The sequence below is a fragment of the Lontra canadensis genome, unplaced genomic scaffold (assembly GCF_010015895.1).
Source record: "Lontra canadensis isolate GAN:19392208 unplaced genomic scaffold, GSC_riverotter_1.0 scaffold4, whole genome shotgun sequence".
Taxonomy (NCBI): Eukaryota; Metazoa; Chordata; class Mammalia; order Carnivora; family Mustelidae; genus Lontra; species Lontra canadensis.
This window is the reverse complement of record NW_022630998.1, coordinates 52916669-52934072: the sequence shown is the minus strand read 5'-3', so window position 1 is coordinate 52934072 and position 17404 is coordinate 52916669. Positions and strand designations below refer to the sequence as shown.

The window sequence follows — 17404 nt, the reverse complement described above, 5'->3', positions numbered from 1 at the left end:
TATCTCAAGGATTGGTATGTATGTATGTGTATATATCAAGGATTGGTATATATACAAATATATATACATATATATATGTATATATATATATGTATATATATGTATATATATACCAATCCTTGATAATCATTCTGAGCACCAGGGAAATTGTGGCTTAGGAATAGGGTGGGATGGAGGATAGGATGGTCTGGAATGGGATGAGACATGGGGATGGGGAAAGGCCCAGGGGCCCAGGGAAGGTCAAGGGTAAAGTGAAGAGTGCAGACGTCAGGAATGGGGTGGGATCCAAGAAAGACAGACAATGGACTGAAGTGCAGGGATTGGGGTTGAATGTGAAGGTGTTGAACACATAACTTGGGATTTTAAAAAAGGTGAAAGTTGATCTTTTTTTTTTTTTTGGCAAACATAAACTAGAGGTGAATGCAAAATGTCTTCGGTGTCAAAATGTTCACAAAAAAATAGGTGCATTAAATATCAAGTAAACTAATTTTTTTCAAGTGAACTAATTTTTGAGTTGTTTCTTGAGTTATGGCTCAATGGATGGGAGGCAAATGAAAACCAGACCAGTGTCCCTGAGATTTCACAAACCAGCCCTAAAATTCTAGCCCAGGAAGTGACAAATGATCCTGAGTTGGAACTGAAAAAACTGTATCACCTCAACTTGGTCACTATCACAAACTTAACACATTTTCTATAACTAAAGCTATTTTGGATTCTGTTTTCAGAATATGGGTTTTCAGAGATCTAACACTATCAAACTCCTTATTTCTCATGTAAGGAACTGAACTGAATTTCTCCTCTCTCTCAAGGCTTCAAAAACACCCAAGGAGAGCATTTGTCTAGGCTATGGGTAGGCAAACTTTTCCTGTAAACATCCAGATAGTGTTTTAGGCTTTGTAGGGCATATAGTCTCTGTCACAACCACTCAGTGATGCTGTTGTGTAAGGAAATGAATTTACCTTATGTAAATAAATATACCTGGCTGTGTTCCAATAGAAGTATTTATAAAATCAGGTGGTGGGCCAGGTTTGACCTATGGGCTGTAACTCAGTAGTAGGTAAGAATCTGACTCTTGTCCTTCTTTGTGACTTACTGGTCTTCTCTTTGCCCTCTTCTATGCTCTTAGTAAACACCAACCACACTTCTCATTCCATGATAATAGAGAATAAAAATAGAAATAGAATAATTAATAGAATTATAGAAAATTATATATGTTGCCATTTCTAAACATTTAATATGTGCTTGAAACTGAGAAAAGCATATGGCAATACTCAGATTTGTACCCCATATTCATTTGAATCCCATATTCTTTGTGACCTTCGTGGTGACTTTGACCAAGTCCAGTGTCATATATTATACAGAGAGATAATAGTAAATAAAGTGAATATGTCCTGTGCCCTTTACAATACAAGGGCTATTTACCTCCTGGAAAAAAGCATAACAAGACATTCTTATTCTTTCTTTGATGCCATTATGGCACACAAGTGCCTTTTTCTTTCCAGTATGGAAATTAAAGTTCTATCTAAATAACATGTAACTATTAATCACTCTTTGGGCATGAGGAAAGAACAGAGAGGACTTTGTTAAATGAGGATTAGTCCCAGTAAAACAGTCAAACAAAATATTTGTCATCCTTGATGGAAATTTCATATGACCTTAGAGCTCCTTCCAGATTATGTTGAGGAATGATGTGCTCTCTTCCTCAAGGTAACTGTGCCATTTACTAGTTTTCCTTGTTTCTTTCCTTGCCATCTATCACAAAGCAATCAGAAAACTGTGTGTACTTTTGCCGTTCTAATCTGTTATAGTACTTGTAATATGTTTTTTATGAATTTTAGACCCTCTTTTTTCCCCAATTGACTTTTCTCATGGCCTTCAAGCTGACTTGCTAGTCTCTATCCTTAACAGCTCTCTCTTTCCAAAAAAAAACTCTCAATGAGCTCTTCAAAACACTGATCTTTTCAATTGCCCAATTTAAATTGTCGAAAATGCCTTCTAAGCCCCCACACTGTGCTAGAACAAAGCAAAGTGAGACAAAGTCCAAGTCCAAGCATTGGTTTCTGTCTACCCACCATCCTAGAGTCAGTCACCACCAATAAACTCAGGTTCAAACCATCATCATTGCTTCATGATCATCTCTTATAAATGATCTCTTTGCTTCAGTCTTCTCCCTTCCACTGCATTCTTCACTGTAGGCAGAATAATGCTCTGAAATCCAGATCTGATAACATTATTCTTAAAACCTATATGTGGCTTCTCTAGCCCCCAAGATGAAGTCCAAACTCTTCCTAACATGCAAGGCCTCTGTTCACCTCTCTAGCCTCCACTTTCATGTTGTCCTCTTTCCCTTGAATGATTTTCTTTAACTTCTTCCTGCATGTCCCCTTCTAACATACTCTTTTTATCCATCCCCATGGGCCTTCTCCCAGTTTTTCTTCCATCTCCCAAGGTCCATCCCTCCAAACTCTGTTATTGCTCATTGAAGTTACAGCTTTTTTCTGGAAACCTTCCATGACCTCTTTCCCCTTAGAATATGATTTAGTTGGGGCAGCTGGCTGGCTAAGTCAGTAAAACATCTGATTCAGGATATTGGCTCAGGTCATGATCTCAAGGTTCTAAGACTGAGTCTCATGTTGGACTCTGTGCTGGGTGTGGAACCTACTTAAGTTTCTCTCTCTCTCCCTCTCCTCTCCCTCCACCTGGCTTGTGCATTCTCTCTCTCTAAAAATAAATAAAATTTTTAAAATTTTATTTTTTATCTTTATTATTTTGTATTAGGTTAGTCACCATACAGTATGTCATTAGTTTTTGATGTAGTGTTCCAAGATTCACTGGTTTTTTTTTAAGATTTTATTTATTTATTTGACAGAGAGCGAGATCACAAGCAGGCAGAGAGGCAGGCAGAGAGAGAGCAGGATGCAGGTTCCCTGCTGAGCAGAGAGCCCAGCACAGGGCTCGATCCCAGGACCTGAGATCATGACCTGAGCTGAAGGCAGAGGTGCCCCGCAAGATTCATTGTTTACATTTAACACCTGCAATACATGCCCTCCTTAATACCCGTCACCAGGCAAACCCATCCCCCGACCCTCTCCCCTCTAAAACCCTCAGCTTGTTTCTCAGAGCCCACAGTTTCTTGTGGTTCATCTCCCCCTCCTATTTCCCCACCTTCATTTTTCCCTTCCTTCTCCTAATGTCCTGTGTTATTCTTTATGTTCCACAAGTAAGTAAAACCATATGATAATTGACTTTCTCTACTTGACTTATTTCGCTTAGCATAATCTCCTCCAGTCCCATCCACGTTGATGAAAATGTTAGGTATTCATCCTTTCTGATGGCTGAGTAATATTCCATTGTGTATATGGACCATATCTTCTTTATCCATTTGTCTGTTGAAGGGCATCTTGGCTCTTTCCACAGTTCAACTATTGTGGACAGTGCTGCTATGAACATTGGGGTACATATGGCCCTTCTTTTCACTACTGCTGTATCATTGGGATAAATACCCATTAGTGCAATTGCTGGATCATAGGGTAGCTCTATTTTTAATAAATGTTTTTAAAAAGACTATGAATTAGTTATTCCTTTCATATGCTCCCATAATATCCTCTCCTTACACCTGCATGGCCAACTGTCACTGTTGTGTACTTGCTTATTTAGAAGTCTATCTCTCTCACTAGACTGTGACTTTTTTAATAGAGGAGATCATTTAATATTCATGTTTAAATCCCCAGTGCCTGGTAAAATGCCTGGCATGGAGTGATTGCTTATTAAAAGTTGTTGAGTAAAACAAGACCCTTGAGAGAAGAATTTTAAAAGGGAATATAGGACAGAAACTCTCAGTTCTGGTCAATGACATAAAGTCTACAAATGATAGGGGAGGACCATTATTTTTCAAGGAACTTGAAGAAGGAACTGCATTCCCTTCCTGGTACAAATAAAAAAGTGCTGATGCTAATAGCTGGAAACAAACTAGTTACATGAAAATACAAACTTTTAAGATGTATCTCCCCTCCTCCTCCCCACCCCAGAAGGCTAGATTCATGAGGTATTTCTCAGAAATAACTAGCAAAACGTGGAGCTAAAGAGGAATGCAAAGAGTAGCATGATTCCAGAAAACTATGCTGTGAAGTGTACTATTGTAATTGGCATTGTACTTTGAATTGGTCTTTATCAGCTAAATACATACTTACAAGGTCACAATCGGGAAAAGATCATTTTATTTCAGGTTGCTCATATCCCAGGTTGACAGGGCTAGAAAAAAATTAGAGATGATTTATCCAGGATGTTTCATATCTAGGAATCCTGAAACCTGGAGAGAGAAAGAGATTTTCTGAGCTTACTCAAGTGGGTCTAAATCAGAAATACAAATTCAAGTAAGTGTATTTTAATCTCATGTTCCTTACACCACTCCCTCTGGCTTCATGAATCTCAGTGCCATGTTCTTCATACAAATAATATTATCTATCTCATTATGTTTACAGACAAAAGAAATGGATTTTGCATCTAGTGATCCTGAAAATTGCTCATTACCTACAGAAATGGTCACTTCTGTTTATTCGTGGAATAATTCAATTCCAAATCTATGGAACATGCGGCAGTAGAGAGTATGACATGCTGATTTTTTCGCATATAGGAATGAGATTAATAATGAAAAGTGAATTCCAATGGCTTGACTTACATGGAAGAAGTCCTAGGAGCAGTAATAAAATGAGAAATTTTCAACTATTATATTCTTACCTCTGGATCCATTTTGCTCCTGAAATTTTAAGTGAGAAAGTTGCCAGAACTCCTGTTGCCAAGGTCTCTAAAAATGAGTTATGGACAAGTTGTGTTCACAGGGAATATTTGCTTAAGTCCCATCCTTTGGTCATAGGGCAGATATGGCTACGTCAAGCAGGAAATGCCACATCCTTCTCCACCCAGAGGCTGTTACTATGTGCTCAGAAAAGGAGTAGGCAGTTGAATAGGTCCCAGTTATAACTGTCTGCTGAAGGATTGCTGGTGGAGCTGCATAACCCTGGATTAGCACTTAACCTAGAAACACAAGATAATCTAAAGAAGAATGGGATGTTGATAGTCATTTTAATGTCACTATGTCAAACATGAAATAACACAGTATCCAATAAAAGCAATAGTTAAAAGCTATTAACTACTCTTCCCTGTATCTTTCCTCCCCGTCTATCACAAATCTATAAAACCATGTGTGCGTTTGCCTTAGAGGATATTTGAGTTAAACCAGACAAAAATATAAATAATGGGCAAGAAATTAATCTTAATGGCTCATGTGCTTTGGAAAGTAACCAAAGGAGAAGCAGTAAAATTTTCAAGAGAAATGAAAGGGACCAAGTTCTAACACTAACACTGCTGTTTGGCAGCAATCTCGAAAGGCAAAAGACTGCTTAGTGTATGACTATAAAAGGTGTCTGCCAAGCCCAGGATTCAAGAGTTCTCAATCTCAAAAGTCACCACGTCGCATACGTGGCACAGAATCAAGGAACTGCCTCAGGGAAGGGAACCATTTACAGCTGGCTTGGACCATCAGGATGCAGGCAATAGCCATGACTATCCAGAGATTAGAGGGCCTCTCCTCATTTTCTTGTGCACTCCTTAACTGTCTCAGATCCTCATTAATCTGCATAATGAATGACACCACATGTCCCCAAAGCCCGCAGAAGACTTGGAATCAGACATAATTTTATTTAGAGAAAAGGAGGTAATAGATAATTTTGTACATCTACATTTATTGATCAAAACTCACACCTACTATGTGGGGGATTATACTGGGGGTTGCTAAGAATTCGTGTGCAGTACGCATCCACCTTGAGCGCTGGCTGCCCTAAAATCATAGCCCATCAATTCTTTCTGAGATAAAGCCTTAAGTCTGTTAAGGAACTGGTAAAAGAAATGAGAATGGACTTGAACCCTTTGAAGTAACTTTTGATCTAGGCAATGTGATGGTATTGAGTTTACATAATCATACTGTTTTTAGTTTTTAGTTTTATTTAAATTCAATTTAATTAACATATAGTGTATTATCAGTTTCAGAGGTAGAATTCAGTGATTTATCAGTTGCATATAACACCCACTGCTCATTCCATCAAGTGCCCTCCTTAATGTCCACCTCCTAGTCGCCTCATCCCCCACCCATCTCCCCTAGCAACCCTCAGTATTTTTCCCTATAGTTAAGAGTCACTTATGGTTTGCATCCCTCTCTGTTTTCTATGTTCATCTGTTTTGTTTTTTATATTCCACATATGAGTGAAATCATATGGTATTTGTGTTTCTCTGACTTACTTTGCTTAGCATAATAACCTCTAGTTCTATCCATGTTTCGAATGGCAAGATTTCATTCTTTTTGATGGCTGAGTAATATATTCTGTTGTGTATATATACCACATCTTTATCCACTCATCTCTTGATGGACACAGGCCTCTTTCCATTCTTTGGCTATTTTAGACATTGCAATAAACATTGGGGTGCATGTGCCCCTTTGAATCACTACATATCCTTTGGACAAATACCTAGTAGAGCAGTTGCTAGGTCACAGGATAGCTCTATTTTTAACTTTCTGAGGACCCTCCATACTGTCTTGCAGAGCGGCTGCACCAGCTTGCATTCCCACCGACAGTGTAAGAGGGTTCCCTTTTCTCCACATCCTTGCCAACATCTGTTGTTTCCTGAGTTGTTAAATTTAGCCATTCTGATCAGTGTGAGGTGGTATCTTATTGTGGTTTTGATTTGTACTTCCCTGAGGCCAAGTGATGTTGAGCATTAAATCTTTAGACAGTTATTGAGTAGTGGCAAGAGGAAGAAAGAAAAATGCAGTCTTAGTAGAATTTGTTTTTTTTTTATTATGTTAGTCACCATACAGTACATCATTAGTTTTTGATGTAGTGTTCCATGATTCATTGTTTGTGTATAACACCCAGTGCTCCCTGCAATACATACCCTCCTTAATACCCATCACTGGGCTAACCCATCCTCCCACCCCAAACTCCTCTAAAGCTCTGTTTGATTCCCAGGGTCCATAGTCTCTCATGGTTCGTTTCCCTCTCTGATTACCACCCCCCTTCATTTTTCCCTTCCTTCTAATGTCCTCCATATTATTCCTTATGTTCACAAATAAGTGAAACCATATGAAAATCGTTTTTCTCTGCTTGACTTATTTCATCCCACATAATCTCCTCCAATTCCACCCATCTTGATGCAAATGTTGGGTATTCGTCCTTTCTGATGGCTGAGTAATATTCCATTGTTTCTATGGACCACATCTTCTTTATCCATTCATCTGTTGAAGGGCATCTCAGCTCCTTCTACAGTTTGGCTATTGTGGACATTGCTGCTATGAACATTGGGGTACATGTGGCCCTTCTTTTCACTATATCTGTATCTTTGGGGTAGATGCTCACCTAGTGCAATTGCTAGGTCACAGTGTAGCTCTATTTTTAGCTTTTTGAGGAGCCTCCACACTGTTTTCCAAAGTGGCTGCACCAACTTGCATTCCCACCAATAGTGTTAAGAGGGTTCCCCTTTCTCTACAACCTCTCCAACATTTGTTGTTTCTTGCCTTGTCAATTTTTGCCATTCTAACTAGTGTAAGGCGGTATCTCAATGTGGTTTTGATTTGAATTTCCCTGATGGCTAATGATGTTGAACATTTTTTCATGTATCTGTTAGTCATCTGTATGTCTTTTTGGAGAAGTGCCTGTTCGTGTCTTCTGCCCATTTCTTGACAGGGTTAAATTCTCTCTCAATCCTATGGGAATTTCCAAAAGAAGGAACTACACACTAATATTCTTGAACTCTGAATTAAAAAAAAAAAAAAAAACACTTACATTCTTCCCAAAAGGAAGGTATACACTCAAATTACAACCTAGTTGGTGAGAGATAGGGTGTGAGTGTGAAAATCAGAAAAGAAACTAAGATTCCTAAATTTTCCTGGATTGGGTTGCCACTGATAAATATTAACAAAGTGAAACTGGAGAGAAGCCACTAAAAATGAGATTTAGCAACAAGGTCTTCTAGGAACATGTTGAACTGGAAGATCCTTTGGGATGTCAGAAAGGTGATATCCAATAAACAGTAGAGAATTGAGTCTAGGACCCAGGTGGCAGATACTTTCTCACGTTCTCTGGGAAAGCAAGTAGGGGTGGAAATCCCATGTTGACATGGGGCTGTGTAACGGTGTGAGAAGGTATGGCATAGCAGAACAAATCTTGTACTAAAATCTGGGGATCTGTTTCACTGAGTGGTCTTAGACAAGATACTCTCCCTTCCAGGGCCTCACTTCCTTTTGCATGGAAACTTTGGTATGTGGTGGAAATGAAGGTACTCTTGAATCCTGTCTTGTTTCTATTTAAGTGTCCGCCTTTTAAAAATCTGTTTCATTTCATGCTTGCCTCATAAAATTACATTCAGGGAGAGAGTTAATACCATTTCTTAATTAAATAAGAATAATGAAAAGTTTGAAAGCCACAGACCCACGTGCTTGCTCCTGACCTCACCAGCTCTACCATCGCTGAGCCATTTTTCTCATTTCTGTCATATACTCAGAACTTGGTCACTCTAATCAGATGCTCCACTATGACTTAGGAAGAAGATCATTTATCTCATTAAGAAAAGTTTCTGGATTTTCAATGTAGCATATATGATTTCTGAATGCTAAAGAAGCACTGAAATATAGGTGAGGTGTAAGTATTCAAATTTCACAATAGCATACACCAAAATTATAGAATTATCTCTGAGAAAAAGAGGTGGTATTGGAGAATGAAAAGTATGAATGAGAGAGGCATATCTTTAAAAATTAGAAATAAAGCAACTAGTTACTGGGAGAGCATAAGTTCTGAAATTGAAAGATCTGGCTTGGGTCAAGATTCTGTCATTCATTAGCTATCTGCTTTGGGCAATTTGCTTAACTCCTCCAATCTTAAGAGTTTGTCCTTTGGAAATTATCTTTAGCTTAACTCCATATTAACGCTCCCCTCTGGAGAGCTGATATCTTCACATGAGGTAGTGTCATCCACATGAGTTAATAGAGGTGAAAGTGCTAAGGAATTGCAAATCATTAGGCCTGTATGTGGATGGACAGAACATATACAGATATGGGTGCAGGAGAATGTGTCCAACAGAATATCATGGTTATAATCTAAAGAAGCGTAAGGCACTATGCTAAAATCTGGACATTCAATATAAATATTGGTTATTGTTATTGATGTAGCATATCTTAGTAAAAAAAAATAGGAGAGAAGTATAGGTCAAGAATTCTAGAGAACTGGATCTTTCAACTGTTACTCTGTGACTAAATAGAAGCCACTTAATCTTTCTGTGTTCATTGTCCCATCTGCTAAGGGGCAATAACACTAGTCTGAATATTTCACAAGTTTCTTTTAGTCACTTAACAAGCCTTCATAGAACACTGTAAATAATCTTCGAACTCTAGAAAAGGTATTGCAATGCTAAGTATTCATGTTGTGTACTACTGTACATTTTCAAGAAATGTTCTCATTGCTCCTGTTTTCTATTTCAACTCTCCTGCATTTCATATAATCTTGAAACCCCTTATATGTGTCATTTTGTTTATTTCTCTTTACTATACCTATGCTTTTATTTGTTCTCAAATATAGCCATGCTGTTACATTTGCTAAGAAACCAGAGGATTATTATGCAAGACAGTTCTGGTAGGTGAGTTTCAGGGTGTAACTATTCCAGCTGCCTATAAATCAAGGGAGTAAGGAAGCTTTCCCTGACCAATGAAATTAATATCCTAGCTTAGGTTAACAATCAATCATCAGTGAAAAGGTCAGTCTTGAGGAAGGTGGACCCTGCCTTATGCATGTGTGTATATATACGTGTATGTGTGCCTCAGAGAAGCCACCCTCACTCATCATCACTATGGAGAGCATCACTGCCTTTGCCATCTTTGCTCTTGTAGCCACCGCATGGGCTGCCCCTCCACCTGGTGAGTTAGGACTCCTTTGAATTGCGATGGCTTTATGTTAACTGCAGTTTGTTCAGCCTTCAGTAACGATGGAATGTAAAGTCAGAAGAAAAATTGAGATGTTAATTATTTGGGTTGGCCTAATTAGCAAGAGGGGTAGAGGTCAGACCTTCTAGAAGAGGAAGAGAGACTGAGAAGAGGGATAAAAATTGTCATGGGAATAAAAGGTGCAGCATATGGAATATAGTCAGAGTACTGTACTACTGCATGGTGACAGATGGGAGCTACAGCCTAATGTGGGGAGCACAAGATACTATATAGACTTAGTGGGTCTCTATGTTGTACACCCGAAACTAATGAAACATACTGCCTCATTCAATAAAAAAAAAAAAAAGAAAGAAAGAAAGAAAGAAAAGAAAAAAAGGACTATGGGCGACCTGCTCAATTTCAACAGGTTAGGCTTCTGACTTGCCTCCCACAAACAACTTATGCATCTTTGAGAACTTCACCCAACCCTACCCTGGCCTTGCTCACAGGAATTCCTGGATACCTGTGACAGCCCTTTGTCCCATGACCAGGGATTTACCTCCCCCATGTTGTTGTAGTGGTGGTTTTTCATCAGAATCACATACATTTCTGGCTTCATCCTAAATTGACCCTGAGTAAAAAAGTGACCTGTCAGGGCTGGCCTGGGCGAGGGATGGCAGAAATGGGCTTTAGTTACTGTGGATGAATTCAACCTTGCGTCTCTGACTGTGGAATTTGCTCTTTTTCTGATTCTTTCTGTTCAAATGCATCTCACGCCACTCTCTTCCAGTCAGTGATCAAGCAGGGGGAAGAAAGGTGAGTGTAACCTTTTCTATTGGGTCTTGGTAAAAATGAAATCAGAGCTGATGTGTAAACGGAACTGTGAACATAATGAAGCTGGCTCACTGTGGATGGAAATAATTCCTGGGGAGCTAAAACCATTCCTACTCTGCTTCTCCTGGTGGTGGTTCTTTCTTTAAAGGTCGCAAAAGGAATCTCTTTGCAAAATAACAACAGATAAAGTAAACTGTTACCTTTAGGTGACATTTTAAACTTTTCTGAGTATTTTTCACTTTCATTATTCCAGTGTACTCACACTGTAACTCAAAAAGGAGAGACTAACATTTCCTTCATAAACAGCTAACTCTGGTTTTACTTATGGAATGTTTCATGTCTGACTTAGCACAGTTCCTGATCCACATAGGGTCTTCTAGACATGTTTGCTGAAAAGTTGAAGAGGCTAGCACTCTTTCTACTCTCTTTTCTGTCTTACCAACTTGATACAAGAAAGACTACGGAACTGAAGAAAGACAATGCAGGCCATTTTTTTTGTTCCAATTATAGGTGGACTGTTTCAAATACAACACAAAAGCCTCCGAGTTTGCATGCCCAAGGCACCTGGACCCAGTATGTGGCACAGATCATAGCACTTACAGTAACGAATGTATGTTTTGCATGCTAACTCAGTAAGTATTATACTCACTTGGATCGTCTCTCTCTCTCTCTCTCTCTCTCTCTCTTTTTTTTAAAGATTGTGAAGTCCACATGGGCCAAAATCTGCTTGGTTTCTAACAGTGTGGTTTGATCAATCCTACATTTTTTGTGCTCCTCCAATACCCTTTTTACATTGCTTTGTTCAAATAAAAAGTACACAAATACATTTACCTGTATCTCTAAGGAGATACGTATTTCTTTGCTATCCAGCCAAATTCTCTTTCACATTATACACTATTGCTCAGGCATTAGCTGTTTTCTATAGACATTTTTATTCCCACATTACATTTGCAGAAGCTGAGTCTTAGGCAGAAAATATATCTTGGTCAAAGTTCCATAATCTTCTGTTGTGTCTTTCTTAAGAATAATGAGAGCTCACAAGAATGCTCTATGGAGGCTCTTTGCCAAGGTGCTATTACAAGACTTTGATTTTCTCTACCCCAGAGAAAATCCATGTTGCTGGAGAAGCCTAGTGGGGAGATTATCTGGAGAAGTCTAGGGAGGAGATTGAAAGTACAGATGGGATTTGGGACCCCCACCACCAGTACCCCACAAATTACATGAGTTCCTCACTGTAAACATCTCAGCTTCTCAAAGAATGAAAGAATGGTTATTACCAGCCATCCCAGGAATTGGAAATTCACTACTTTGTGATTAGTGAATAAAATCACGGGCTTTGGTGTCACACATCTGCATTAGAATCCAGACTGTGTTTAGGAGATGTGTGACATTAGGCAGATACCCAATCCACCTCATGCTTCAGTATTCCCATCTGTAAGATAGAAATTAGAATAGTGTTTAGGATCCACAGTGATAAAACCCATCAAATCTTAGCTATGCAGCTAGTACAGACTGAATACTTACAGAAATGAGCTCTTCTTTTCAACATTTTCTCCTTTTCTAACTCTTCTGAAAGTGTATAGTCAAGTGTAATAACAAGTGCTATTCAGAATAAAGTCTCTCAGGATACGCAAACCCATGTATTAATAAAAACACAAGAGACTAAAGATGAGATTTTACTGATTTTATCATCTCATAGACTCCTTTTAGAAGAGCGATATCTTATAGAAAGAAGTGACTGTAACAAAAATTACACAGACTATAAGTTCCAGAAATGGATTTGAACATACTTTCTTTTTCTTAACTCCAAAAATATTTTCACACTATACAATGCTTGATTTTCATCTGAGTATTCCTGGACTAATTTTTTTGAGTGCCCAATCTCCTCTTAGTGTTGATCTTATTTACTTGAATTTTATTTGTTTACAAAATGATCATCCATCAAAGGTGTTTATGGTCAGTATTAACCAACCTGGGTAGAATATTAATGAGAGCTCCTCATTCTCAGTACAGGACAGAGAATACAGAATGACGTATGACTGTATTTTACCCTGTGGATTGTGAAATGTCAAATAACATATTACCCATCCAATAAAATCTTCTCTTTCAGAAACAAAGGATTTCCAGTCAGAATACTTCAAGATAATAAATGTGTAAGTATACACAAATTTTATTTATTCTTAATGTAAAATGTTACAGTAATTCCTCACCTTATGAAAGTTTTAAAATAGACATTCTAGAAACTGCCCACAAGTATGTGTAGTCATAGATAAGTCATGTGGCCAGCCTAAACAGAAGACTTGAGCATAGTTAATTTACTTTTCCAGAGGAAAGCTCCACAAATTCTACTCATAGTCCTTAATTGGAGCAGATTGGTATACATGTGGTTGTTTTCTAATTAGCAGGTTAAATAGAGGACATTAGGGACTCAAGGACACTCTCATAAAAATAAAGGAAGTTACTTTTTTTAAAATTCAAGAACAAATGTAAGACAATTCAGGAGAAAAGAGCTATGTGAGTGGATGTCAATAATTTTAATGTTTGAAATGTGACAAGAGAAATAAAAACATGGGGTTTTGGTAGTAAAGATAGGTCATCTTAAGGAGTGACATCTGACCCAATTTGAGGAAGAGAAATGTGGTCATGAAACTATTACAAAAAGAGTTAAACTGATTTCTAAGGAGGACTTGGAGTCTTAGGAGTTGTTCTAATGGGTACAGAGGTCAGGTAAGACAGGAAGACAACCTAAGCAAAGGCACAGACATATATAGGAGCAGGAAACACTCTGGGAATTCAGTCAAGTTTAGCTGGAGTTAGAGGCAGAGCAGATGAGAGAAGTTAAGCACGACTCATGAGGGGGACTTTCTATAGATGTGGAATCTGTTAACTAATCAAAAAACAAGAACTGATTTGGTTTTTAAAAGATCACCCTGACATCAGTGTAGAGGGTGACTGAAATCTTAGCTAAGCATGGACGCTGGGCAGCAAACTGGCAGACACCTGCAACTATGCAGGCAAGACATTCAGAGGGCCTGAATAAAGTAGGTAAGTGTGTGGTGAGGAGAGGACTGGTTCGTAAATTAAGCACAACATAGAACCCACTAGATGTATTCTACTCACCAGAATAAGTGAGAGGAAAGCCTAACCTCAAGCTAAGCTATCTCTTTCTGTAATGAGATTGCCACCATGGTTGGGTCAGATTTTGTAAATTGAAGAGGCTATGTCTTTTTGCACATGGGGTTGAGGGCTAAATTACCTCTCAAGGCCTTAAAAAAAAAGTTCATTTTCTATAATTTAACAACTTGAAGTTGTTCTTTCTTTTTTTCCATTTTTTGGACTGCAGGATATTGAGTGCACCCATTATTCTGAAATGTGTACCATGGAATACTTACCTCTCTGTGGATCTGATGGAAAGAATTATAACAACAAATGTTTGTTTTGCAATGCTGTTCTGTAAGTGCTGAATTTAATGTGTTATTTGTAGAAATAGCCTTTTCCACAGAGCCAGAAACCACGATAGCTACCTATAAGCAAGATGCTCCTATAAAGCATAAAAGTGAGGTGATACACTGAAAATTATATTTTACAAAAAGAAGTAAAAAGGAGGGGGGCAAGAGAAAGAAAGAAAGTGGATAGTGGGAAGAAACTGAAGCTGGAAAAGGAGATTTGGTCAACATCATAATATTACTAAGTGAAAGATAACAGAGATATTTGTAGATTTTTTTTATGGCTCCTAACACTGGCTTTGACTAATACATTGAATTACTTTTTCTACCATGCTGGAACTCAGTTACTAATTACTTACCTTTCATGCTATGTGTTCATTTGGCTGGCTTGATCTAAGAATATTAAAGGTCCAATTTAAGATCTCTAATGCCTTCTCAAAAAAAAAAAAAATGATTTCTCTTGTAGGAGGAGCCGTGGTGCACTTTTTTTGGCAAAGCATGGAGATTGCCAGTCTCCCTGATGCTCAAGGGCACCAAGTTCCCTTTGGCAGATTCTACATAGAGAACCAATCCCTCTTGGATGGCTATGGGAGCAAATGCATGAATCTGATCCTTCAATAAAAGATTCTCAGCAGAAAGCTTTCAGGTTTGTCTCTGGATGTGACTGTTTCTTAACGAGAATGTCTATGGCCATTTCCCTCAATAGGTCACATGGAAAGGTTTCCTCTATTTCTACTCAAGTTGAGAGCTGGAGAGATTGTATACGCACTGGTGAGAGAAGAATCTGCCCTTAGCATTCCATTTTTTTTTAAACTCACAATTTTTAAGTAAACATACACCAAGGGGCAGATCTGACCACAAGTCTAATGTTAGTACTTTTAGCCACAATAATGAAAGGTAGAAAATTCAGCTTTGGAGAAAGATAAAGTAAGAATCCATAATACTGTCAACTAATCAGACCAGGAATAATATTAGATGACAGATATCTATTTAAAGAGGACTCAGGGGGTACCTGGGTGGCTCAGTGGGTTAAAGCCTCTGCCTTCAGCTCAGGTCATGATTTGAGGGTCCTGGGATCGAGCCCCACGTCGGGCTCTCTACTCAGTGGGGAGCCTGCTTCCTCCTCTCTCTCTGCCTGCTTCTCCGTCTACTTGTGGTCTCTCTCAAATAAATAAATAAAAATCTTAAAAAAAAAAAAAAAGAGGACCAGTCACAACTGGCATCCACAAAGGAAGACATTTTGTTGATCATGTTGGGAAGAGAATAAAAACAATATAATCTGATTAAATTGTTGAAGTCACTAAAAGGCCCAAGGAAAGTTCAAGGTAACTGGGAAAGATGAGGGCATATGCAGGAGTATCATAAAATAGAGAGATCAGAACTTTGTCATTTCTGGGGCTCCACAGAGAGGAGTCATGTCATTAATGTAACATGCATAGACAGATATTTTGCCTTGGTAAAGAGAAGAATTTTCTAACAGTAAATCTTTAAATAGGAACAAAGCACATCTGTCCAAAACACAATGCTTTTTTTTTTTTTTAAGAATTATTTATTCATTTGAGAAAGAGAGAGAATGTGCACATGCAGGAGGGGAGGCGCAGAGGGAGAAGGAGAGAGAGGACTTCAAACAGACTACCTGCTGAGCATGGAGCCCACTGCTGGGCTCAATCTCATGACCTTGAGATCATGACATGAGTTGAAATCAAGAGTTGGTTGTTGACTGACCGACCAATGTACCCCAGCACAATGCTCTTTTAGTGAAGACTAGGCAAATACTTGCCAGCTATTTTGTAGAGATTTGTGTGTTTTTTCTAACAACACACAAAGAAAGATTACTATAGGTCAAGCAATCTGTTGTGTAGGGGAAAGCAATACAAGTGGGCAAAGAATCCATACCATTAAGAAGTTTGTACACTAGTCAGAGACATGCTTTTGATGAGTTGATTACTATAGAATGTAAAAAAGACTATAATCAAGAATTATTAGGGGCACCTTGGTGGCTCAGTGGGTTAAAGCCTCTACCTTCGGCTCAGGTCATGATCCCAGGGTCCTGGGATAGAGCCCTGCATGGGACTCTCTGCTTGGTGGGGAGCCTGCTTCCCTTCCTCTCTCTCTGCCTGCCTCTCTGCCTACTTGTGATCTCTTTCTGTCAAATAAATAAATAAAATTCTTTAAAAAAAAGAATTATTACAGGTTCAATAAAAATGGAAAGGAAGACCTCACCCTTATAACCTCATTTAACCTTAATTACTTCCTAAGCCCTATCTCCAAATACAGTCACAATGGAAATTAGTGTTTTCACATTTGTATTTGTAAGGGACATAGTTCTGTCCATAGCAGCTAGGTTGCCAGAACTTTGTTTTTATTTGTCATATTTGAAAATAAAATGCATGACAACACAATGTTAGAAGAAAGAAATGAAACAATTCTATTATAAGATTCTGTGCTAAGTTAAAGGGTATAATTCCACTTAAAGGTACACTGTGAGAAGCTAAGAATGTATACTATAAATCTTAAAGCAACAGTAAATAAGTTACAAAGGAAAAAAGATGGAATGATGAAAAAAATCCTATATTTGTGTATGTAAAAGAAGACAAAGGAGGTAAAGGGGAAAACAGATTGTACTAATAGAAAGAAAGTAGCAAGGTGGTAGACTCAATGTAATTGCATTAGTTAGGATTCTTCAGAAAAACAAAATTAATTGTGTATGCATGTTTGTGTGAAGAGAGAGAGAGAGATAAGAGAAAAAGAAAAAGATTTATTTTGAGTAATTGGCTCATGTGATTATGGGGGCTGAGAAGTGGGTCAGCACTTCCCTAGAGACCCAGGAGAGTGTTCATGTTGCAGCTCAAGTCTGAAGGCAGTTGAGAGGCAGAATTCTTCCCGGAGAGATCTTTGGCTTTTCTCTTAGGGTCTTCAACAGATTGCAGGAGGCCCACCCACACTATGGAAAATACTATGCCTTACTCAAAGTCTACTGATTTAGACACCTCACCAAAGAGGAAATCCCAAAGGCTAAAATATCTTTTTTAGGGAGGCATATATAGGTAGTAAAACTATAAAAATGCCTGTGAGTGATTAACATAGAAGTCAAAATAGAGTCTGTGAGAGGAAGCTGTGGTTAGGCAGTGTCTTGGTCTGTTTGGGCTGCTATAACCAA

The 17404-nt window shown here is 38.4% G+C and overlaps 1 protein-coding gene across 1 annotated transcript; it reads left to right on the top strand.

The window, feature by feature from the left end:
* Positions 1-9837: 9837 nt before the first annotated feature.
* On the top strand, positions 9838-14889 carry LOC116859110 (double-headed protease inhibitor, submandibular gland-like). The gene is made up of 6 exons (XM_032844146.1): positions 9838-9958; positions 10755-10780; positions 11309-11430; positions 12909-12951; positions 14142-14251; positions 14711-14889. The coding sequence occupies exons 1-6, from the start codon at positions 9853-9855 to the stop codon at positions 14763-14765; spliced, it is 462 nt and encodes a 153-aa protein (XP_032700037.1). The 5' UTR covers positions 9838-9852; the 3' UTR covers positions 14766-14889.
* Positions 14890-17404: the final 2515 nt, after the last annotated feature.

What these genes read in the sequence shown, in the direction of transcription:
- LOC116859110 (XM_032844146.1), top strand. Translation starts at nt 9,853, where the DNA reads ATGTGTGCCTCAGAGAAGCCACCCTCACTCATCATCACTATGGAGAGC. An exon ending in ATCAAGCAGGGGGAAGAAAG is followed by an intron (nt 10,781 to 11,308) that starts GTGAGTGTAACC and finishes TTCCAATTATAG; the next exon opens with GTGGACTGTTTCAAATACAA. An exon ending in ATGTTTTGCATGCTAACTCA is followed by an intron (nt 11,431 to 12,908) that starts GTAAGTATTATA and finishes CTTCTCTTTCAG; the next exon opens with AAACAAAGGATTTCCAGTCA.